Here is a 24,420-nt window from a genome sequence, read left to right on the forward strand (position 1 = left end):
GCCATATATAGGAAAGATTTCCAAATAAACGCGTGTTCATAGCGCAGCCTCCTGAACACAATCTGAACACCTGTTGGACGTAAGACAGCTCTTTTGGCTCAATGTGACTACAAAGCCATAATCTAACCTTGAGCTGGGGCTGTGGAGCCTCTGACTCTGGGCGTCAGAGTTGTGGCTCAGGTGTAACTGTGGAGCTGAAACCACAGTTTCAGCTGTGACTCTTCTTCCCAAGGGCCACTGGGAGCAGCGACCATCAGTGTGCTCCAGTTAAACAGAAAACAAAAGAGCTGCAGTCTGCAGAAGCACTGGGTACAAATGAGGGCCACTGGACAGGCGCCCGGCCCTGACCCCTGCTTCTCTGCACCACCACATGTCTGGGCGTATCCAGTCTTTGAAACAACCCTGCTACATTCCTGCTTCTTAGTTCTCTGTGGTCACTGCCTAGGACTGACAAACCAGGTCAGTACCAAGAAATAAAAAACCAGCTCAACACAACACTAAGAGACACTCAAGAGACCTAACAAGACTTTTCCTTTCTTGTAAAAAGTTCTTTCCATACTAAGGAAGCAACTGGAAGAGGAGCGCAAAATGGCCGTTTAAACTCCGGATTCAGCATAAAATCCAGCTACGAGGGAAGAGGAAAGGCTAAGGAGGTGGGGGCAGGGGTAAAGAAGGCCATCTGAGGATAAAGATGATCAAGTGTGTTATATATGTCTGTGTAAAGCTATCCAGTTCAAATGCACTAGTTTGTGTAATGAATATAGACTAATAATGTCCATGTAAAAGCCAAGAAGGAATGTGGTTTGTCATTGGCCGGCAACCTGAACAATTTAGAGGAAAACACAAAAAATTTAAAAATCACGTCATAAGGATTTTTGTTTTTCAAAACCCTTATTAGCCAAGCGTGGTGGTAATTCCAGCACTGGGGGTGCGGGGGGGGGGGGGGGGTGCGGGTGAGAGGCAGGTGGATTTCTGAGTTCAAGGCCACCCTGGTCTACAAAGTGAGTTCCAGGACAGCCAGGGCTACACAGAGAAACCCTGTCTCGAAAAACCAAACACCAAAAAACAAAAAACAAAAAACAAAAAAAAAACAAACAAACAAAAACAAATCAAAACCCTTATTAAAGATCTAATTTAGCTTTGAGAAATGGGGTTTTTTTAAATAAAGAATTTCTATGCTGGGTTTGGAGGCTGGAAAATCAGGAGTTCAAGGTCATCCCTAGCCACGTGGCAACCTGGACTATATAGACCTTCTCTAAAAACAACAACAGCAACAAAACCCAAACAACACACACACAGCAGGGTGGGGGGCATCAATTCACCACAAAGCTGCCAATTAAAATAGGTGTCTTCTTTCCCTGCCCTAACAGGGTACAAAACTAGACTGAAAACCGAAACGCTTACTTTTATTTATTTATTTATTTATTTTGGTTTTTGGAGACAGGGTTTCTCTGTGTAGCTCTGGCTGTCCTGGAACTCACTCTGTAGACCAGGCTGGCCTTGAACTCATAAATCCGCCTGCCTCTGCCTCCCGAGTGCTGGGATTAAAGGCGTGCGCCACCACTGCACACTAAAACTCTTACCCTTGAAAAGAAACTTTTAGTCTTTGGCTAAACATTTAAGCATTTCTTCCTAAGTGTACCGTCCACACCCAGAACTTTTCATACTCTGCGACAAAGTAATTGAATATAGTAATTATTACCTACTACACACTGTAGGTTTCATGTCGTTCCTGAGGACATCTGGGAGGCTGAGGCAGAAGACTGCCTGTTCAAGTACAGCCTGGTTATCTAGTGTATTCGAGGCTACCCTGAATCACATAGCAAAATCTTGTCTCAAGACAAAATAAAAATTAACGCTAGCTGCATCTCTCATTGGGCAGCAGAGTACTGGGTCCTCATAACATGCAAATATATGCATAGCATGCAAATTCTATGCACAGCATGCAAATAGCACAGGAAGGGCAGGAGACTCCTCCCATCAGGAAAGCTGATACCACAGGGTTTCTATCTCACCCCTATCCCCCATGCCACCCAAGCACTCACCATTTGGGATTTCCATACTAGCTATTTTCGAAGGTGGTGATGAGCCAGCAGAATTTCTTGCCACCACACTGATGATGTAGTCATTTTTACTAAGCTGTATCTCTGCTCTGTGTTGAGGATCAAAGATCTCCAAAACTGACTGTGTCTCCTCGTTCAATGAACATGATACATTGTAGGAAAGTATTTTTCCATTAGCTTCATTAATGGGTAAAGGCTACAGAAAACAGAGAAGCAAATTCTGTCACTAAAACCAGAGAAAAGTTCTGAGGTCTAGGGCTAAGCTTGCAATAAATGGTGACAGTAGACTATGAAGCCATCAGTTGTGTGAAACTCATATTTTAAAATCCTGGGGCAAGGTTAAACAAAAATGGAATGAAATACTGAAAAAGAACTACACTTGTGGCTAAGTATTGAAAGTACACAGAAATGTAAACATTAATAGAAAACAATGTTTATTTTTATAGTTCCAGGAGCAAAAGTGTAAGACACGTGGCCTGAAGGAAACGAAGCAGTGTGGTGTGGGGTTCTTGCATAGGTATTCTTCTCTCCCCGCACCCCCACATACCATGCGACCGTTACAGAAACACTAGGAAATCTACAAAACTTCAAAGAAGGGCTGGCAAGATGACTCAGTGGGTAAGGGTGCTTGCTGGCAAGCCTGAAGATCTAAGTTCAGTCCCTAGGCCCCACAAGGTAAAAGACCCAATTCCCATAAGTTTTCCTCTGAACACTATATACATACATTTATGAGATCAGAGTAAAAGGTTCAAAACCAAGGCCAGACGGTCTCAGTGCCTGGGGAATCAGGAGTGATGAGAAACATGAGGTTGGGAGATGGCAAAAGTGGCCAGACTGGGAAGCCGTGGCTCCCTGAACACATTTCTGTGGTGCTGTGTTTCGTATATCATTTCTCAGTACAGCTGAATACTACATAAGCAAGTAAAATTTGAAATATTCACCAAATCTAAGTCACCGTTCGTACATTGCACGCTTGGGCAAAATAAAAATCTTTAAGCATCCAAGAGAACAATAGATATTTACCTTCCAGTAGACGATTAGATTTTTTCCATCAGAACTCCACTCTCTCCAAGTATCTGGTCCCTTGGAAGGAGCTGGGAAAGAGAGTTAGACTTTGAAGATGCAAACTGTGAGGCAAGGGACAGTGTCAGTGACTAAAACGGAGGCGCTTGACACTTTACTCCAGGGTATCTGGGATGCCCCATAAAAGGTGGCTTCCATTTAGAAAATGCTTCAACAGAGAAATCCTAAAGTGAGATAGCCTCTGAGTGTCTACAGAGTACACGGGCCCAGAAAGCAGGGTAAGATGGATGGCCCTCAAGGCCATGCACTTGTTCCTCCCTGTCAACCCTCCCATCTCCCCATCAGCCATGGCATCACCCCACTCACTGGCTTCTGTGGTTAGATGTCGCTTCTCACCACTCCACCTGCTCCACTTCCAGAAAGTCTTGGAAGAACAACGAACCCGGAAAGTGTATGTCGTGTATGGATTTAATTTGTCCACAGCAACATGGTAAGCTGAATCCTCGGCTCCTCTGATTGTGACATTCCTCTGTTTGAAAACAAGTAAATATACATGGGTACTTATGTATGAATATGGAATACGCCCACACACGTTACAGATATGGGGGTATAAAACCATTCTACGCTTGTAACACAAACCAAATGGATGTCATACTAGTTTGCGATTGCAACAACAGAGTTCATAGTTTTTAGTTCTTGATGAAATACGACATTAAGAGAGTTGTGCTCCATAGTGAGTGGAGTGAGTACAAGACCGCTCTTAGGTATGATTAAGGAGAAGGGTTTTTTATTGCAGTTATGAGGGAGAGAATAGCTAGAGGCATCTGGAAGAGTCCAGAGTGAACATGGTCAGCAGAAAAGACCGGGCCATGGAGGGGGTGTGGGTGGAGCAAGAGACTGAGAAGAGACTGACACTCGGAGCAAAGAGAGCAAAAGTCTGTCGCCAAGACAGCTGAGCTGCGCAGGAGTCAGAGAAGCTGGGGGAAGGGAAGCTGGGGTGCTGTATGCCATCCTAACAGGTACTTGGAGTAAGGTCTGAGGGAACCTGGAGGCTAGCATAACCCTTCATATGCTAGTAGGCACCACAAGCATAGGCTAATGGAAGAGCAGCCTCCTCCGTCCTTTTGTGCCTGCCATCGGGAGAATGATTCCACCAAGCAAGCACAGACTGGGAACTCTCAGACTTGAGTCCCTGAGAGAATGCTGGTTTTTGTTTAAATGCCAGACTTCAGAAAAAGGATTTTCTTGGGACCTAACACATAGTAGTCAATTAAATACTGGTATGCATTTTAATCTGATTATTAGATCTAAATGATTAGGGTCAGTTAAATTATACAGATGTTTATTATTATTGTTATTATTATTATTATTATTATTATTATTTGATAATCAGTGAATAGCTAGTGACCATTAAACTTTGACACAATTTGGTAATTAGAGACAAGCTGGAAGATGAAGTGTGTTATTTCAAGGACACTGGGAACCATCCTGGGGCAAGTGTCCTGGTTTAAGAATGTATCACCTAGAGCCTCTATTATGTACTGAACATGTAGTAAATAGACAAAAGAAATTTAATTAATATAAATGAAGCTAAAATGAAGCAGTTTTACACAAGTCTGAGGATGAGTGTGCCAGCAAAGTCTGGGCTGCTCCTTACAAAGTGGCTTTTCAGGTCAAACTGTGCACTCACTGCTGAATGCTTTTACAGAAACCAGCGAGTTTCCAAATTAACATTCAGCTACGGTGCCATTTACTTCAGGATTACCACAAATTACAGAAGGGTACAGTATAGGTCAATCTAATTATTTAAAATGTATGAAAAAGTCCAGTTTTGACTTATAATTACCAATTTCAACTTGCTTCTACTGATGCGCTTAATAATTTAAAATTCCCTTCTACTTCCCTGTGCCCGCTAGTCAAAGGCTACAGTAAAAGATACTTTTTCACTCACAAACTTAATGAGCACTACCTACACGGAGCTGTTACACAGAACAGCAAAAGTTGAACTTATACTCTTTACTGTCCAGTAACAAATGTGCAAATGTAAATTAAAATGCTACCATTTCTTTGGATTGTAAGGTTTTTCTTGGCTTGGTGATTCTCTGTAATAAATGTTTGTAGAGTTTGTGTGTGTGTGTGTGTGTGTAGATATTTGTATGTATGTGTATATATATATATATGTATATATATATATATATATATATATATATATATATATGCATAAACACACACACATTTGCTTAAATATTTTTGAAATTGGGTTTTTTATTCAGAATAACCAAAAGGAAAGCTATGGGAGAATTTTACTTACCACTTCTTTCTTGGAATTAGCTTTACAAATTTCAATTTGACATAAAAGATTAATCTTTGTAAAATTTCCTGGTAAATACCAAGAAAATGTAACAACTGTTGAATTGATGTCCTTCACTTTCAAGGAAGTCGGATCATGAGGAGCAACTGTAAATAGAATTATAAAGATTAATGCCTTTAAACGTTTAAGTGTGGAAAAGGTCTCTCCTAGTAAGATAAACTAGAAGCAAAGTAGATGTGTATACAGTAGGGGCAAGGGAGGTGGGGAGCAAGGAGGTATTATTACTGCCAAAAGCCAAGACAGTCTGGGTGGAACCCATGGACCTGTTTGTTACTGTTGATATCATCTCAATGGCCTTAAAGAACCAATGTGCTTGAGGTTCTTTACCTGGTGTTGAGGATGCTAACTGGTGGTAAGATAAAGGAACCTTTACGAGATTTGTGTGTACAATTGGAATGACAGATACAGAGTAACTGACAGCCATGTGTACTAGGGGTGTGTGTGTGTGTGCACTTGCACATTTTAATGATGTGGACTGCTACAGGAATTCAGTGTGGCTCAGGAGGGGGAGTCTTACAATGGCTGCAGACTCTGAGGTTCAAGGGAAAAGCCAGGACAGGAGGGAAAGACTCAGGGCAGACAAACACAAGCAAAACCTTCAGTTCTAGTGTCACCTTCTGACTCTCAGATGAAACAGAAATGAGGATGGCAGGATGGAGTGACAGATAATAAGGCGGGGCTGGAGATGGCTCAGAGCACTTCATGTCAGTTCCCAGCACCCACACGAGGCAGCCCACAGCCACTTGTAACTCAGCTACAGGGGTTCTGACCCCCTTCTGGCCTCTGCAGGTACCGACATAAGTGGCACACTTAGCACGTGCATACCCACAGAAATAATATAAAAGAAAAATTGTTTTTATAAAGTGACAAAAGAGTAATCATATTGAGCTGAGTGTGGTGGCGCACGCCTTTAATCCCAGCACTTGGAAGGCAGAAGCAGGCAGATTTCTGAGTTCAAGGCCAGCCTGGTTTATAGAGTGAGTTCCAGGGCAGCCAGGGCTACACAGAGAAACCCTGCCTCAAAAAAAAAAAAAAAAAAAAAAAAAAAAAAAAAAACCAAACAAACAAACAAAAAAGAGTAATCATATTGGTGACAAACCCCTTGCTTGTACCAATGTCTTCCATGAGTCTCTGTGAGGTCTCAGGAGGTGGCAGAGCCTAGCATGGAGTTAGTTCACTGGGCTGATGGAGGGACAACCACAAAAAAGGCTACATGTATCCTACTTCTATTCTGAGCTGTGTTACATATTGGCAAAAAAAAAAAAAAAAAAAAAAAAATACCTCAGAGCTCACTGGCACACAAAGAAATGAACAATTAATAGTGTACAATTTAGATGTCCCTCAAGGATATTATCCTAAGAAAAGCCAGCCTTGAATGCTTATACTGTGTGGTTTCACGTATACTATCCCCCTGGGGGTGCAAGACAGGTGGCTGGTGCAATCTGACAGAGACAGAGACAGTGATGGGATTCATCCGCCATCACAGTTAAGTTATACACGGCCCCACCAGCACGATGGAGCTTCCCCCCTACCCCCACCCCCGTCATCACTTCTGTGTGTTTAGACACACATCCTAGTGAACACACGCCACATGCAGCCGGCAATCCCTCTGGATTACTCCCTGGTGAACAATATGCACCAGGGTCACCGCTCTAGTTTGGGGGTCATCGCTGAGGAAAGACAGACGGATTCATGCACTTGTGACTCACTATTTTTGCAATGACTTCTGAGTCAATAAAGTATTTTAAAATAAATGCTTTCAAGAACTTGGCAAAAAAATAAAAGTTCAGAATTCAAGAATGAGTAAACAAAGCCATATATAGTTTTTATCTAAATGAGTCAAGTTTTTATCTCAACTCAAAAAAGGTCAGATTTAAAATTATTTACTTTAATTCTTACAATAAAAATTATAAATGAATATATTAATTAATTAATATAAAATTGAGAAAACCTCTAAAGAAAATAAATAGTAAACACTAATCCGTACAGTCACCTTTCAGGAGTTATTTTTATTGTGGTTATTTATAGACACTGCCTGGTAACAGTGGCTTACCTCTCTCAGTCACATTGATGACCACTGCTGACTGTGCCTGTCCCAGTGGATTGCGACCAGTCAGGGTGAAGTTATGGATTTCTTGGTCGGGATGCATTTGCACGCTTAACCAGTAGGTCTCATTTGTAAGTCCTTCAATCCTGTGAAATACTGCAGATTTTCCTGAAATGCTGTCAGTTAAAAAGAAAAACAATTTCAAGACCGTAAGATGTAAGTAGTTGGGGGAACAAGAGCAGATTTCTACTGGTCTTTATAAAGTCTGTTTTTTAAATTAAAGACTGATCAGAGATTCATAAAACCATGTGTGATATAGAAAACAGCCAAGCATAAACAAACCACTGTCTGCACAGACTATCAGAGGTACTTCCTTTTAGGCATCTGAGAGAGAAGGCCTGGAAGTGCAGCTGCATGCAGGTCAACTGCAGCTATTACAGTATATACGGTACCAAGACAGCAATGTGCCAGGACACTGCCCTGTGCCACAGTACATCCGTGACAATGGTGGCAATGTGCCAAGACACTCCTGTGTCACTCAACAGGTCCTTCCAGACTTTTTGCCACCAGCATTCTTTCCTGGTTGACATTACCTTTCAAACAGGGTGTATTCTGTATTTCGTGGGCCCACCAGTCCTGTTATCCTTCCTGGATACCAGCTACATATAATCTCTTTTAAGTCATGTGTCTCACAGCTCAGCTTCTGAGGAACATCTGGAGGATCTAACAGGAAGAAGAAAGGCAAAGGGGTTACCCGTGTCTTCCTCCAACCTACAGTTTTACAGTTTTGTTAAGTGGGATTTTTGCATAATTCCCTAAAAACAAATAGAAACACATTTCCATTTTGGATAGAGCAGAAATCATCACTGCTTCAGCAAGATGTGTTGTTATGGTTTGTATTGCATTCAAAACAAACCATATTAAGGGACTCTGAGGAGTTACTCTCAACCCAGCTCCTATGCAAACTCCCAACATCAAATGGAGAGATGAACTAAATTGCTTTTTCCTTAACCTTGACTTCAACGTATTCTAAGTCAAGCCCTGGGAATCTACAGTTTGAAACTGCTACCATGTCCCATCTATTCACACACTGTGGCTGAGAAAGAAGTATCAGATGCTAAAAGTCACAGCCTCCTCTCAGCTCACAGGAACCATTCCCCCTGGTTTTACTTTGGGGCAGAGAACAAAGAAAAAGGTCAATTCTGGGGAGGAAGGTGTGAAAACTTTCAAGTGGTATCGAAAACCATTCTAGTCTGGCACTTGATTAAACAAGATAACTTTGCATAGCCAAACAGATACAGATCCATCCAAAAGTGATATTTATGCAAGTATTTTTCATTTTTCTATAAAAGTTAAAAACAATAATCTGCCTGGTAAAATATTCTGTAGAAAAAACACTCTTTGAAGGGACTGAATTTTTCAACTCGTAGGTAGATGTCAACCAAAACACAAATTTTTCTATATTCTCCCAAGAGATCCCTGTAATGGTTTCTTTAGTTTAATATTTTTTATTTATTAATATTGGTTGTGTGCACGGCGCATGGGGCATGTGTGTCATAGAGCACGTGCGGCGGCCAGAGGACAATTAAGTGGGGGCTCGCTCTCTCTCCTGCTGCCTCTCTCCTTCTGTCTTTATGGGAGTGAGTTCCAAGGACCACACTCAGGCCATGGGACTGTGCAGCAAGTGTCTTACTCACTGACATTTCCCAGGCTCCTCTGCTAGTATTTGAGCTGACACTGAGGATGGCGAGGGAATGTTTGGCAGTCTTACAATTAATTAATTAAACAATTAATTAAACATTGATACGCTTATTTTGAAAGTTATTTTAAAGCCCAAGACAAAATTATCTACCACTCTTATTACATGCTGGAACTTAGAATAATTTACAGTGATGATAACTTTAGGGTATAGAATATACACATTCATCTATTCAAAGTCCAAATAATAAGAATGAATTGAAAAGAAACAGGAGTGTGACAAGAGAAAAGGAAATGAGAGGAGAATGTTCAAAATGTACCAATTCCCTTTGCAAAGAAATTAACTTAGAAAAGAATTCAATTGAAATTGGGTAAGTCTTGATTCAGATCATTTTTTTAATATACCAGTGAACGTAACATGTAATTATTTTAAAAAGCCATTAAGTGGTGCCATGGCGACACATAGGTTTAATTCTATGCTGTCTTGCTGAAGAAGACTTTCTATGAGTTTGAGGCCAGCCTGGACTACCTAGGAATTCCAGGCCAACCAGAGCTACAGAGTGAGACCATGTTTCCAAAACCCCCAAACATAACCAAACTGACATCAGAGAACAGCAAGCTGCTAATACTAAACTCAACCAAAGACAAAGGAGATCGTGTACTGCCACAATAGTCTACTAAGTGGGTCGTCGTTGTCATGTCGTAAGAATGAGAGTCTTCCATTGATCTACATTTGAATCTGAATGTGTTCAGAGGGGGAAACAATTTTAAAGGTCTTTTTTTTTTTTTTAAATAAATGGAGGATTAACAATATACCTTTAAGGGAGCAAAACAGAACAACAACAAAAACAAGATAGCAACCTTGATCTGGACTTTATACTAAAACCTGTCCTGGAAGTTTCTGACTCAGTCTGCCTGGTGGGAAAGGCTACTGCTGCACCGCCCTGAGCCGATGAACACCGAGCCATATTCTAAGCTTCCGCTGTTGCACACAAAGGTTGAAGCATGACTTTAAGGGTTCCACTCCAGTGCCATGCATGATAAAATATTAAAATGTTGTCTGAAATCACAGAGATGGAAATCACATGTCTATAGTGTGTACTCTCAATTTTTAACTTTTCTTTTGTTGGGAGATGGCGTCTAATGTAGACTAGGTGGGCCTGGGAGTGGCTGAGGAGGAGGGTGAGCTTGAAGTCCTGAGCCTCCTGCTTGTACTGAGGAGTGGCTAGGGGTGTATTACAAGCCTGTGTGCCTGCTAGTACCTAACCGATTTGGGCAGTCCTGGGAAATGACCCCAAGGCCGGTGCTCTCCCCACTGAGTTACTTCAGAGCACCATATTCTCATTTTTTAAACATTTTTGCTTTTTCACATGTGTGTGCGTATGCATATGATGTATTAAAGTTTTATTAGTTCTTGTTTTTATGTGTACCAGTGCTTTGAATATATGCTACATGTGTGCCGGCAGGTGCCAGAAGAGGGCCTCAGATCCCCAGGAACCTGAGTTACAGAAGGTTGTGAGCCACCACGTGGGTGCTGGGAAGGGATCTGAGCCCCCTGGAAGAGCTGCAAGTATTCTGGATCCCTGACACACACGCGCGCACACACACACACACACACACACACACAAGCCCTCCCTTTACATTTGTTTCCTCTGGAGTGACTTCACTACGTTCCCACTGCCTCTCATTTTAGGCTCCAATCATTTGGAAAACTGTTACAAAGATTCTCCCCACATCCCACGAGGAAGAAAAGGTGATTTGAAAAACTTAAATGTGAACCTAAGCTGACTGTGCCTTGGGTTCCAAAAGGAAAAGCTGCCGAGACAAAAGGAGGATCAACCTGACAGTCACCCGACTCTCTCAGGTCCTAGTGATATCCCGGCATTTATTAAGTGTCATAAAGGGATAAAATCCTTAAAACTGAAGAAACATCACAACATCCACTCCAACTGTCCCACACACCTTTATTCATGAGTCCCAGAGAGCAACCTCAGAACCTAGAAATTCTCAGTTGGGGACACAAGGGCATCCTGGTTGCAGGTAGCCCCACAGGGAAGGAAGGAGAAAGTTCAATGTCAAAACTAAGAGTCCTAAAACCAGAATCATCTAGGGATACTCTGCACAAGCTCCGTGGGAGGAGCAGCCAATCCCACGAGCTCTAGACTGATTTAGGATACAGGAGTGTGAGGGTGCCCACATTATAGGCAGAGTGCACGCAGAGTAAGACTCCTCCCCTTGTCTTTCACTGTCCTCACATAAGCTACTTAAAAACCGGATGGATACACAATACAGTATGCAATATTTAAGCCTGGCTACTTAAGGATTTACTTTAGTAAAACAGAAAACAAATGTGTATGACATCATTCCTAATTCTGAAGTGAAGAATTTAAACTAAACCCTAGTTGCTAGATGTCTCAACCTTATCAGCCTTATTATTAATGAGACTTAGAACTGGTATAGGATTAGCTGTGGAAGAAGAAGTTCCGCCTCCTACACACATGTTCTAGAGTGTTTGTATTAAACAAGAAAATAAGAAAGAAATAGAATCAGCTCACAGGAAAGACATTAAGGTCGGAAAGGAACCAATCCTGGCTGAGAGGAACTATTTGACCTGACATACTTACAGCCTGCAAAGACCACTGTTCCGTACACATCGTCATCTGTGATGAAAATGATGTTTGTGCCGCTGTTTTCAGAAACGGGGATGTTCAGGATATGGATCGCAACGGTTTCCCCGTACAGATGGATGAGAGGACGAAACGTGTTGCCAATCTGTCCTGAAAGCACTTTCGTTGGACTCATACAACAAATTGTCATGTTTGAGCCTGCGAGCACCACTTTGTCTTGAGGGAAAACATTAGTCTCTGTATTACGAATCCCTAGAAAAAAACAGGAGGAGTCACAAACCCTTAGGACATCTTTTACTCACATCTGTCTCCTCAGAACATCCTTTCTGTCTCCTGGAATGATTTTTATTTCATTTATTTACTTATTTCTTCTTGTATTTATTTTTCTATGTGTGTGATGTGTGAACATGCTTGCGTATGTGTATGGAGACTAAAGGCTGACACGGGGTGTCTTTCTCAATGTCGCTCCACTCTATGTTTTGAGATAGGGGCTCTCCCTGAACCTGGATCTCGCTAATTTAGCTAGACCAGACAGAAGTAGAAGCTCTGATCTCTACCCACCCTCAGAGACTTAGGGTTGTCGATGTCACGATACCCAGCTTTGAGAGAGATGCTGGGGATTCAATCTTGGGGCCACAGAACTGCCTGAGTGGAGGGCACTTTTCCAACAGAGTGCCTCAATTTTGTTATCTTGAAACAAGGCGTTCTTCTGTAACGCAGAATGGCTTGGATTTCACCATGGAGCCAAGGCTGGCCTAAAGCTCGCAGTAATCCTCCTGTCCCTGCTCCATGCTGGCATAAACCACCACATTTGAGAGCTTAAAACAGTTCAACATCTACAAAGCAAATGTAGATGTTGTGAACTAATGCAGCCCCCAGTGCAAGGCACAACACTCGGGTTTCAAAGGAGCATGACACAAATACAAAGTGAAACTGTAGCCTTATTTACTTAGGCAGGGACAGAGCCTGATCAAAGGCCGTTTGTTGAAGGTCACAGGTTAATTTTTAAGGGTTTATATACACATGCAGAAGATGCACACAGAATCACTCGATAATTTCAAAAGTTTCACGTTGATTCTTTTGAAACTCTCCTATGTTCTTCAGCAAACAAGTGGGGAAGCCCTCCACACTCTAGCTCACAGCTGCTGCTTTAATCAATACCCTTGCAGGTCAAGGTCACGCACCCCAGCTCCACTCCTAACATCTAGTGTTTACACAGTGACCTCTGGTGCCCTTTATCCCTCACTCGTCCCTGACATCTGGCTTCTAATTCCACCATTCTACTGAAGGGACTCACCGGTCCCATGTTTGATCCAAGGGCTCCTTCTGATTTATCATCCAAACACCTCTTCAAACTCCCTCCTCTCTTGGGTTCCACCACACTGAACTTTCTGGGCCACTCTTAGTCCTCAGGCTAGACCTTCCTTCAGTAGTGCTGTAGACAGGAGCGCTTCATGCGTCCCAATTCCCTTTCCCGAAGATACTCTGGCCTTCGGGATGTAAGTGCTTTCCAATCACACACACCTTGGTGATTCCCAAAGGGACGTTCCCCAGCTACACCCATGTCTCTGGATGCCCGAATGACCTTTTCAACCTCACTGCCTACAGATCAGAGTATTAAAGATGAAACTGTCCTTTCCCAACCAACTGGTTCCTATCTTTTGTATCTCTGTGGACAGCCTCTCACCCCTACCCCTCAGCCAACCAAAGGGACAGACACTGTTGGGAGACACAAGCACCTGGTCCCCAACTCAGATTCTGCTGCTCCCGTCCCTTCCTGTCTGAACTCAGCTGTCCTGGGTTATATTTACAGTGTCTTACTCAACTGCCCCAGAGTCTCCTTATTTATCCAGCTGCTTCCGGCCCCCCTTATCTGATGTTGCTCCACAGACTGTCCACCTGTAATAAACACTGGATGGTTTCTGGACTTCATTTTACTGACTCTAATGACCCGGGGGCCCCTGTTCACTCTGCCAGAATTTTACATCTCTCTGTTAGAGGAGTTGCACTTAATAGACACATGATTTTCAGCCCAGCCTTCTAGAGCGGGTCTCAGATTTCTTTAATCCACAGTTCTGGGGTGGTCACTTTGGAAGATAGCTACCTGGATTCAAAAACACTAAGGGCATATATATACCAACCCTTACTCTTAAGCAATCTAGCCCATGTGAACCAAGAGTCTGTAAAAGTAAGCTTACAGGAGATGTTCTTCAGCGGGCTCCAGTCACTCCACTCTTTATGACCGGAGAAGTGAGGAGAGTCAATGTGCCATCGAATGCTCACCGAGTGAGTGGCACATTGCAAGGGCAGGTCTGAGGTCCAGTTCCAGTGCTGAACTGTATCTTTACCACTCAGCATTGCGTTGAGTGACACCTAAAAACAAACACAAAATTATGCTTCCAAATAATGCTAATGTCCTGCCTTTCTCCAGGGTAAAGGGACAGAAAGGCCTCACGGAATATGTTAGATCAGCCCCTGGGTGGGTAACGCTATAAAGGAAAATGATCCGCACCACTGTACAACAATCTGTTTCTACACAGTGTAACGAGGAAGTGAGACCAACATGATCACTACCCGGCTATGTGCCCTTGTCAACATTTGGTCCTATGGGATTACCTTCCATCCCCTTACAGGGGTTGATACTCATCAAAGCAGTCAATGAAACAACTAAGAGGATACACTGCTATAGCAATGATTTCCATATTCTCATGGGGACAAAAAACCAGGGCATCCATATCTTAAAGAAGTAAAGCAAAGAGAAGGAGCAGACAGAAAGAAAACAAAGCAAGGGCAGATGGGAAACAGGGGGTCAGGGGGATCAAAGAAATCAAACAAGTTTTGAGGATGCCAGATTAGACTATAATGAGCCACTCGGAGTTCAGCAGTATGGGTGAAGCTATATCCACACAATTAAGGAACAGAGGATCCCCTTCAAAACCCCATAAAACTTTCCAATGTGTAAGCTATATCTAGTTAAACTAGCAACCCTGCCCAAGGCACGCTGTGCCCTGCTCCCAACGCTGGCCTCTCACGCTTCCAGAAGTAAGAGAGGAGGCTTCTACTTGCCGCCATCTTCTGGGTGGGAGCAGGCTTGTTAAGCTTCTGATAGGTAAAGTTAGAATCTCTCAGCAATTTACTACTCTGCCATCTATGCCTATGGAGGAGGGTCAGCCTCAGGGCCACACACAAAGGTAAACAGAAAAAAATACCTAATATAATGGATTCATTTGGCCTAGAGAGAAATTAGTCTTGGATTAATTAAATGCAGAAATGGAACTTAATAAGGCATAAATAAGAAGCTCCGTAAAAAGATGAGGTTGAAGCTAATATTAGGAATATTACTCGGTGCTAGTGCGACTACATTTGAAGAAGTTAGGAAACTTGGATGAGAATGAAGAGAGGAAGGGAGTGGGGAACCAGAGAGCCCGAGACAGAGTGGGTTAGGAAAGAGGAAAGGGCTTCCATCTTCCACTGGGCAGTTAATAAACCCCTGCCCGGGAACTCTAAAGGAACAGCAGTGTGGGCCTGCTGCCTGGGGAATGGAGATGGGGACAGCAGGAATGATCTGAAGGAGTTAAATGTAGCGCAATCCTAGCCCTGGGAAGGCCGGCCGGAGTGGTGCTGCACGCTACAGTGAGGCCCTGTCTCCATACACAAATGCAAGCTTGTTCCCAAGCAGAGACAAGTGGGAAGGGGTGTGTGTGTGTGTGTGTGTGTGTGTGTGTGCATGTGTGAGTGCACACTTCAGGGCAGTTCAGGGGTTCCCTGTGTCTACCTTCAGCTCTGTGGAACATTTCTCATGGCTGTGCATGGTCTGCACCTTACATGAAACACCACTGCCTAGCATTCATCTTGTCCCGGTGTCCACATGCCCCCTGTCCAACTTTCCATACCTGCTCCTCACGTCTTAGAGCTAATGGAAAGCAAGTGTAAGTTACAGAAATCCAAGGGGCTACTTACTGAATGGGGAGAGGGAGAGAAGTACTGTATGGAACAATGCTATTTCAGACTGCTAAATTAAAGATTACTGGCTTCTCTATTATTATTTTATTATTATTATTGTTGTTATTGTTAAACTTGTTTGAAATATTCATTTGATGTACAGTAATGGACAAAAAAGTTACAGATTGAATAAAATAAACCAAAAATAAACTTTTTTATTGTAAGAGCATGCTTAAAGAAAGGCTGGGCATTTACTATATCCAAAGGGGAGAATCAGGGAATAGCTTTCCCCTTAATTTCTTAAACTTATGAATTAGTATAACATGAGTGATCTTTTTATTATTGCTAATTTTTCTGTCATTGTCTCTGGGGGGGGGAAGCACATGCCACAGTGCACACAGAGGTCAGAAGAGAACTTTCAGAACTCGTTCTCTCCTCCCACCAGGGTTCCAGGATCAAACTCGGGCAGCCAGGCTTGTGTGGCTACCCCATCAGCCTGAGAGTGATTTTTAAGTCACATTATTGGGCTCTTAAAGAACCCCCAAGGATACACAATCCATTTCTTTGATAATCCCTAAACTCATGGATGCCCCCTCAAAAGCTTTAAAAGCTGCAAGGTTTCCTTGTATCACAGGGAAATACATTTTTGCTCAAACTTACGAGTGCTACTGGTTCCGTCCTCGGATTCTGTAGAACCTTAATCTCCCAGGTGGCATTGGAGGGGTAAGGCAGAGCAGACCCTCTGTCGTTCCACTTCAGTAGTAACGAGGAGGTGAAGAAGTCAGCAGACAAGCCCAAGATCTCAGGAGTCTCTGGAATTAAAGCTTAAAACAGAAAAGAAAGGCGAAGACATTTAGTTAAATAATATATTTTTCACAGTATGTTCTTCAATTTATCAATAACTTCTACACTCCATAAATAAATAATGTAATAATGTGGCATGATAATAAACCGTTGAGAAAACCATGTCACTGGGGAAAAAAAAAGGAAGAGATAGAGGGGTTTTTTTTGTTTTTTGTTTTGTTTTGTTTTTTTTTTCCCAAGACACGGTTTCTCTGTATAGCCCTGGCTGTCCTGGAACTCACTCTGTAGACCAGGCTGGCCTCGAACTCGGAAATCCACCTGCCTCTGCCTCCCAAGTGCTGGGATTAAAGGCGTGTGCCACCACTGCCCGGCAAGGTTTTTATTTGTACAGGCAGCTCCAGTTAATTAAAGGGACAAACCTGAGAAAACTGTCAGCTGGCTGTTTCAAATATGTGACACATTTCCTACTGCAGGCAGCAGTGGGGTTTCCACAATACCAGGGTTTCCTAGCTGGGGACCTGAAAGGAAGCAGCCAAGGAGCTTGCTTGGGTGGTGGCGGCCAGAGCCTAAGAACACTGACAGCTGGGAAAAGAGCTTCCGTACTCTCACGGCCGCTCATGTGTCTTCCAGGAGCAGAGCCCCTCACATGTGGGGACGCCCCCCACTTACAGAATTCAAAGAGCTGCTCCAAGCTGTGGGTGTCATTAAACAACAGAGACTGTTCTATTGAGTCTGGTCCTGAGTGCCAAAGCCAACGGCTAACTCTGAAGGCCTACAAAGGCTGGCCCCGCAGCCGGCACGCAGCTACAGTACAGTATCCAAGACCATGATGCTGAGCAGCAGCAAGTGTCCAATAGTCCAAATAAGACAGCATTCAGGGAGAAGAGAGGAGAGTACAGAGAGGAACGAGGGTGTGGTCCTTTCGGTTACTTTGCTATTGCTGTGTTAAAACACCGTGGTTCTGACAACTCAGAGAAGGAAGGGCTCATCTGGCCTTACAGCTGTGGCTCTGACACTGAATTATAGAACATAAGGGATAAACCTTGCTTGAGAATTCAGGCATGCGTGGAGGGAAAAGCTGTAACCTGACGTGAGGTAGCAGGACAGGAGATGCTCAAGTTTGCTCGTCTCCCTGCCCACGGCACACGATCAAAGCCTCATGGGAAAGAAGGTGCTTGTGTGACCTTGTCAACACCCATGGCACAAACAGACATAGATTCTGCCAGATTCTTTCTCCAATGATAGGCGTGAGAAGATAAGTTAGAGAAAATGCAAAGGTGTGCCTTTTCTTTTCTTTCTTCTAGTCACTTCTTATGACGTTCCGGGGCCACTAAGTAAAGCCATGGTAAGTGAGAAACTGCAAGAGGAAATAAATGTCTAGGGGTAGGTCAGCTGCCTGTCAAACACAAGCAGAATAAATAAGCCATCAGCACCTGACAGTCCTGGGACCTAAAAATAAACTTGTAAAGTTTGGTTTTACTAATCATTTGCTGAACCCAGCGTTTTATACTAGATTTGATTTTATACTAGATTTAATAGTTAGAGCTGCGCATGACCTGGAATGTGTGGATATAAAGTGTGAGCTACAGAACCAAGTCAGTAACATGTCACGGAGCATGCGTGCTTCGCAGAGAGCGACCGCTGACGTGGAAGCTGCATGTGAAAGCACTGATAAGCGAGAAGCACAAAGTGAACCTGGTGCCAGGAGAGAGCTGGTCCAGGCGCCAGCACAACCAGGACAGAGCTAGCGGCATCCAAGGCTGTGATTCATGACATCAAAGCACAGTGACTTACACATGATGCCATAGGCATCCTGCAGCAATGCTAACCTGTTAGGGATGCTTCCCTCCTAACACTAACACTGGGGACATTTTGATAAGCCATATAGAGACCTACTACTGTAGGAGCTCTCTAAAATGCATACACATATGAATGGAATTTAAATGAATGGAGTTACCATACAAAGGGCGAGACAATGTCCCAACAGGACATAGTGTGCCAACAAGTAACACCTCCAAATGCCAGGAAATGGGTTATATCTTATTTGAGTCATTGGCCAAAGAAGTGCCACACCACCACCACCACCCGCAAATATCACAGATGATCGCCAATTCTACTGGTTATCCTCCATAACTTAATGGTAAAGCCCTATTTGCTGAAGACACAACTTCCATATGCAATTGAACATGGAGAAATTGAGCTGTACTCAACTAGAACCTCCATCCCCACTGACTAACAGGATACGCTTGCACACTACTGGAGGGGGAAGTAATCATAAATTTCCAAACACAAGCCCAGCAACCTGCCTGCAGTAGACTGGTGTGACAGTGGAATGACTATAACCGACTCTACTCTGATTGGATTTTTAAGGCTTACCCAATGAGATGGAACCTTATGTGACATGCTAGAGTAGCCAAGAGCCCGAGACTAGTAAGTCATGGGCCCTAGGGAAAACCTACTACTACTGTTCTACTACTAGAGGATCATAGCAGTAAGATGACTCTAACGATATATTCCTATGCCCACAGATCAGAGCACTGCCTGATGCTCATCAGAAGTCTACTCTTGCGGTATAGACAGTAATTAACACAGAGACCCACAACTGAACAATGTGCAGAGAGTGAGGCAGTTTAGAGCACTCAGTCATTAAATGTGCTGTCTCCATCAAACCCCTCCCCACGAGGATCTATGTAAAAGAAGAGGTGGAAAGATGGTAAGAACCCGGGGTGTTGGCCTGACCTGATGGGAAGGAAGGAACACTGTCCTCCAGACACAACCTGACCGAGGTGAACACAGAGGCCATGGCGGCATGCACGGGACCTGCACAGGTTCAAACCAGACACAATCCCAGTCCTGAGAAGGGGAAGTGGACACAAAGTCCCTCCCTAAACTCAAAAAAAAAAAAAAAAGCTATTTGCAATTGATGCTTGATAAGAAAGGGGAAATCGGTGTCCTCCAGTGGAGAGTCACTGGGCAAATCAACCAAAGCCCAGGGCAGGCCCAAGCCTGGGAGCAGCCACCCAAAACAGAGAGGACTCCAAGGGTTTGTGTGTGCTTTCTTTCGTTCTGCTTTTTTGGTTTGTTTTTGGTTTTTGTGGGGGTTATTTTTGTTGTTGTTGTTTTTGTCTTGATTTTCTTTTTCTTATTTTTTCCTGATTGTTTGTTTGATTGATTGTTCACATGAATTTGACTAAGTAGGGAAGTGGGGATCTGGGAGGATTTAGGGGACAGAAAGGATGTGATCAAAATATGTGATTTTCATCATTGTATGTTTTTTTTTTTTTTTTTGGTTTTTTTGAGACAGGGTTTCTCTGTGTAGCCCTGGCTGTCCTGGAACTCACTCTGTAGACCAGGCTGACCTCAAACTCAGAAATCCTCCTGCCTCTGCCTCCCAAGTGCTGGGATTAAAGGCGTGCACCACCACACCCAGCTGTATGTATTTTCAAATAAAACATATATATATATATATATATATATATATATCAAAGGAAAAGAAGAAAGGAAGAAAGAGAGATTGAGATTGAGAGATAGAAAGATAGAGAGAGAGAGAGAGAAAGGAAGAAAGACAGAAGATGTTCCCTTCTCTAAGAAATCCACATAATTTACTCTTTAGCAGATGGGTCACTGTCCCTATTTTTACTGAGAGACAATGAAGGTCATGATTACAAACGAAAGGATTTACAAGACAACCCCCCCCCCAAAAAAATTAAAAATAAAAAAGGGGAGGAAGAGACAAAACCCCACCTTCCTTTCCCTTCTCTTCCTAATGGTAAAGTAAGCTGCCCAGAGGCCCACGAATTGCTTGCTGTCTAAAACAGACATCAAGGGGCTGATTTAACCTGTTCTTTAGAAACTCAGAACTTTCCAGATAGAAAGGAATTTATATTGACAAAATGGCTCAGCCAGCACAGCACCCCCACCCCACCCCACCCCCACATGTGTGCAGGGCAGCCTGTGGGATCTGCTCTCCCCTTCCACCTATGTGTGAGCTCTGGCGACTGAGCTCCAATTGTCCGGGCGAGCGAGCGAGCGCTTTACCTCACTCAGCTGGCACCCAGGAAAGCCTGTGACTGACTAGATCTAGTCCAACACATACACTTCACAGAAGTGAACAAATCAGAGTTGGCTGTATGTTCATCCCCTGGTCTAAAAAAATCAGTAACTTTACCCAGCTCACCCTGTCACTATGACTCCAACCTCTCAGTGCTGAAAAGCTCTGACCTCTTTGCTGCCGTGAGAGAAACCTGTGAAGTTCAAGTTCTCGTCTGTGTGCCTGAGCCACCTCTGCCCTTCCTCTGTACTGGCGGCCAGTGTCCCTAGGTGCTGGTGTAGAGCGCCTTGGCAATTGCTTATGCACAGTACAGAACACAAGGTCCCTGTCCCTTCCCTCCTTTCCCTCACAGAACACACTTCCTGTAACGTAGACATGTGGTAAGCGCCAAACTACACAATGGATGGACTATGACCTCAACTGAGGGAACTTGCCACAAAGGACGATGTGCAAGTGTGAGTGGACCGTGGGGCAGGGTCACCTCTGGGGTGGTCAGCGACTACACTCCTAGAACAAAGTATACCAGAGGCATGATGGGGCACGTTTAGGCATCGAGGCTACGGCAGCTAGCGTAGGACAGAGAGAGGGAAGGGCCTCCATTTTCTCTACTCTGACTGGAGGATACATACACTTTCCTTAGCAAGGACGCCCGCCATGTGAACAGCAGCAGTAACGGAAACAAAATTCAACGAGTTGTAAGTTTGAGCCAGAGACCCAGCACCACAGTATCAACAGAGACTTTGTTCATTTAAGATTAATTTCCAACTGGTGTAGTGACACATAACTCTGAGCCCAATCCTTGGGGCCTGAGGCTGAAAATCACAAGTTCAAGTTTAGCCTGAGGCTACATGGCAAGGTCCTGTGGCCAGAGAGAAAAGCAAATGCTGAAGATGATAACAAATAGAACCGAATTTTCTTTTAAGTACTTACAGACATCTTTTTCATTCAACGTGAATTTACTCTGAAAGCCATTTAGATAATTTATTGTGACTTCGTGATCACCAGGTGAAAGAGCTGGAATTTTAACATTTGTTGTCTCTAATCGGTGACAAGAATGGAACCTGTAATGAAAGACAGGGAACTTTAAATGGCAGATAAAAATAGCGCCCTGCTATAAAAGCCTGATTAACATTACAAGCACTAGAGAGTGCCCTATGCTTTTGTGTGATGTTGGGTTGCATGTACTGTATGCTACAACAAAGAGGACTTAATGGCAATATGAGGAAGAGTGTCCCGCCTGCCAGAAGGCACAGAGCAAGCAGGCGTGGCTCGCTGTTCAAATCCCACCTCAACCTTGCCAGAGCTCTGCTCCACGCACACTGTCCCCTTCAGCACAGAACATGAAGGAACCACTGCCTAGTGCCTCGTAGTGGAAGCAGGGCCCAACAGAGGCCACGGCAGAAGTGAAACAGGACACAGTGGTCAGTGTGCACACACCCTCTCTTCTTACCCACTGGGCTCACAATTAACTTCAATAAGACCCCTTCACGCGGATGTGGAAGGTTTCTGATCCCCTGAGTCTCACAGATAACCACTGCTTTCTCTCTCAGGTTTCACGGCCCTTTGTATCTCTATGGAGCATATTCACCCTCGTGTTTTTACTAATAAGAACTTTCCAGGCCTCCTGCACCCCGAGCACAAGCCTCTCTCTCTTCATTCACTTAGGCCTTTGGACTTGATCCTCTAGGCTCGCTTCTTTAACCTTATTAACCGGAGACCATTAGAATTCTCCAAATCACAGCATTTTCCTCAGTTTATCCTGGTACAAACTCCTGCTCGCTTTCTACAAAGCAAGTTACGCATGTGCCTTCTGACACAGTCCACGGTTTCTTCTCCTTTCTAAGTCCCCTTCACTTCGGCCAGCAAGCCACCCACAGGACTGCTGCTATCTGTCGTGAGCCCTCGGTGAGCAGGACTAAGTTTCTCCCCCACGTGCCACAGTCAGCATCCAAACCATTTACCCAAAGTTCTAGGATCTCCTCCCTTGGACTCAAGGTAAGACTGTCTTCTGTCCCTCTGAAAACAAGGAATGGCCAGGTGACATTATGTGGCCAGAAAAATATGAAGCCAAGTCAGTTTCCTACTTGATGAAGAAAGTTCTAAAGGCCAACATAGGCTATATCCTTTTTTGTCCCCTACCAATGACCTCATAATAAGAAGAGGCTCAAAGTGGAAACCCCAGCTGACACCAGAACATAGCCAGCCCTTCATTTTCATGAGCAAAATATAAAGGTCTGAAGGCTGTTTCTGCAACAGACCCTAACCTGTCATAGCGCGTTGACAAGCCACCCTGGTGTCTGCAGTGGTGCTTGGTAAATATACAAAGAAAGGGCATATCTGGCTCTGTTTAAACATGCTGTGTCCTTTTATATTGGGACCACTGGGCTGTAAACTGGGACTTGGAGATAAGCTTGATAAACCTGTGGGCCTTTGCTAAGTAATTCACTGTCCTGCCGGGATTTGGGAAAAGCGAAGGACACTGTGTAGGCCTCCACTCTACGAAGCTATGTGTCAAGCCCACTCAAGGCTATTTGAGCTTCCTCTACCACCCAAGGCACAGTGACCCTCCTACTTAATAACATGGACTTGGAGCCTGCTGAGCTTTGTCACCCGCCTAGAAGAACTTATCTCTAGAGGAGCCAGACTTATTAGCCATCTGACTAGGTCTGGCCAGTGTAGGTGTTTTATGGGATGTCTTATGAGTCTTTTAAATAGAAAATCGTCCTCCCTTTTCCTGCTTGCTTCTTCAGATGCAGACTTAAGGGCAGTTCCTCTCGCATAGTGAGAAACCTGAGGACAAGGACAGGTTCATTGACAACTGTGCCAGCCCTGGACTACAGCCGGACCACTTCCCTGAGAGTTGACACCTGTGTGTGGAGCTGGTATTGCTGGCGTGTTCTATTAGACACGGACTTCAACCTGATAAAGGCAGACAATGGCTTGGAGTAGCCCCTCCCCCCGCAGACCAGTACATGGTGAATGGTTCTCCATCCTCACACTGCACACAGCAAAGGAGAAGCACTTTTGCCTAGAAGATTGAGTCTGGACTAATGTAAAACTTGGAATTTTTAAGAGAAAGAAGATTAAATGCAAATGTCCTTTTAAAATCTAGGAACAAAATTGTCCCACTCAAAAGTAGCCGGGGAAGAAGCTCCGGGTTCAGTTTTGGATGCACCCCAGAATGCCCTTACCTGTCTTTAATGCAAATATCTTTAACAGTTCCAGGGCTGACCCCGAGGGGAGCTGACCACGTGCAGTCCCACACTCGCATGTTGTTGGTTGTGCATTTCAAGTCTTGTACCCCTAAAGAAGGAAAAGCAACATATACATACATGATACAGAGCATGCGTGTGGCTCTCCGGGTCTCCGTGGAGAGACAAGTCCTGGGCCTCCAGAGGGCCACTCTCTAAGAAGAAAGGTGTCAGTCATCAGATACTACTTCACGGGTGCTTTGCCTACTTTTTGAGGGTTTTTAAAAAATATTTTTTTTAATATCTTAAGATTATAATACAGCCATATCACTTTCTCTTTCTGCCCTTTAAATTCCCATGTATACTCCCTTGCTCTCTTTCAAATTCATGGACTTTCTCTTTTCAATTGTTGTTAATTGTTAGTACACATACATGTGTGTATATGTCTACACACGTATATGCTTGTGTGTATGTGCATGCATATACATGTATACATATGTATTCTTGAATACTTAAACTATAGCCTGTGTAGTCCACATACTGTTATTGTCATGTAGTTTTCGGGTCTGACCGATGTTCCTGGTTACCGACTGGTAGGTTCCT

General features: G+C 43.8%; 1 protein-coding gene across 4 annotated transcripts in view; it reads right to left on the reverse strand.

Moving 5' to 3' along the window:
* Lifr (LIF receptor subunit alpha) overlaps positions 1-24,420 on the reverse strand; it is a 110,655-nt gene that overhangs the window by 16,719 nt on the left and 69,516 nt on the right. For all 4 annotated transcript variants that reach the window (XM_085831462.1, XM_021183148.3, XM_021183147.2 and 1 more), the window contains 11 exons: positions 23,818-23,929; positions 21,557-21,687; positions 16,432-16,595; positions 14,028-14,202; positions 11,827-12,081; positions 8,098-8,227; positions 7,511-7,680; positions 5,398-5,543; positions 3,453-3,615; positions 3,087-3,157; positions 2,046-2,259 (listed from right to left, as the gene is read on the reverse strand). In XM_085831462.1, the coding sequence (XP_085687588.1) occupies positions 2,046-2,259; positions 3,087-3,157; positions 3,453-3,615; positions 5,398-5,543; positions 7,511-7,680; positions 8,098-8,227; positions 11,827-12,081; positions 14,028-14,202; positions 16,432-16,595; positions 21,557-21,687; positions 23,818-23,929 (1,731 nt within the window). The remainder of the gene's footprint in view (positions 1-2,045; positions 2,260-3,086; positions 3,158-3,452; positions 3,616-5,397; positions 5,544-7,510; positions 7,681-8,097; positions 8,228-11,826; positions 12,082-14,027; positions 14,203-16,431; positions 16,596-21,556; positions 21,688-23,817; positions 23,930-24,420) is intronic.

Source organism: Mus caroli, unplaced genomic scaffold (assembly GCF_978045245.1).
Source record: "Mus caroli unplaced genomic scaffold, Mus_caroli_1 scaffold_16, whole genome shotgun sequence".
In the NCBI taxonomy this organism is placed as follows: domain Eukaryota; kingdom Metazoa; phylum Chordata; class Mammalia; order Rodentia; family Muridae; genus Mus; species Mus caroli.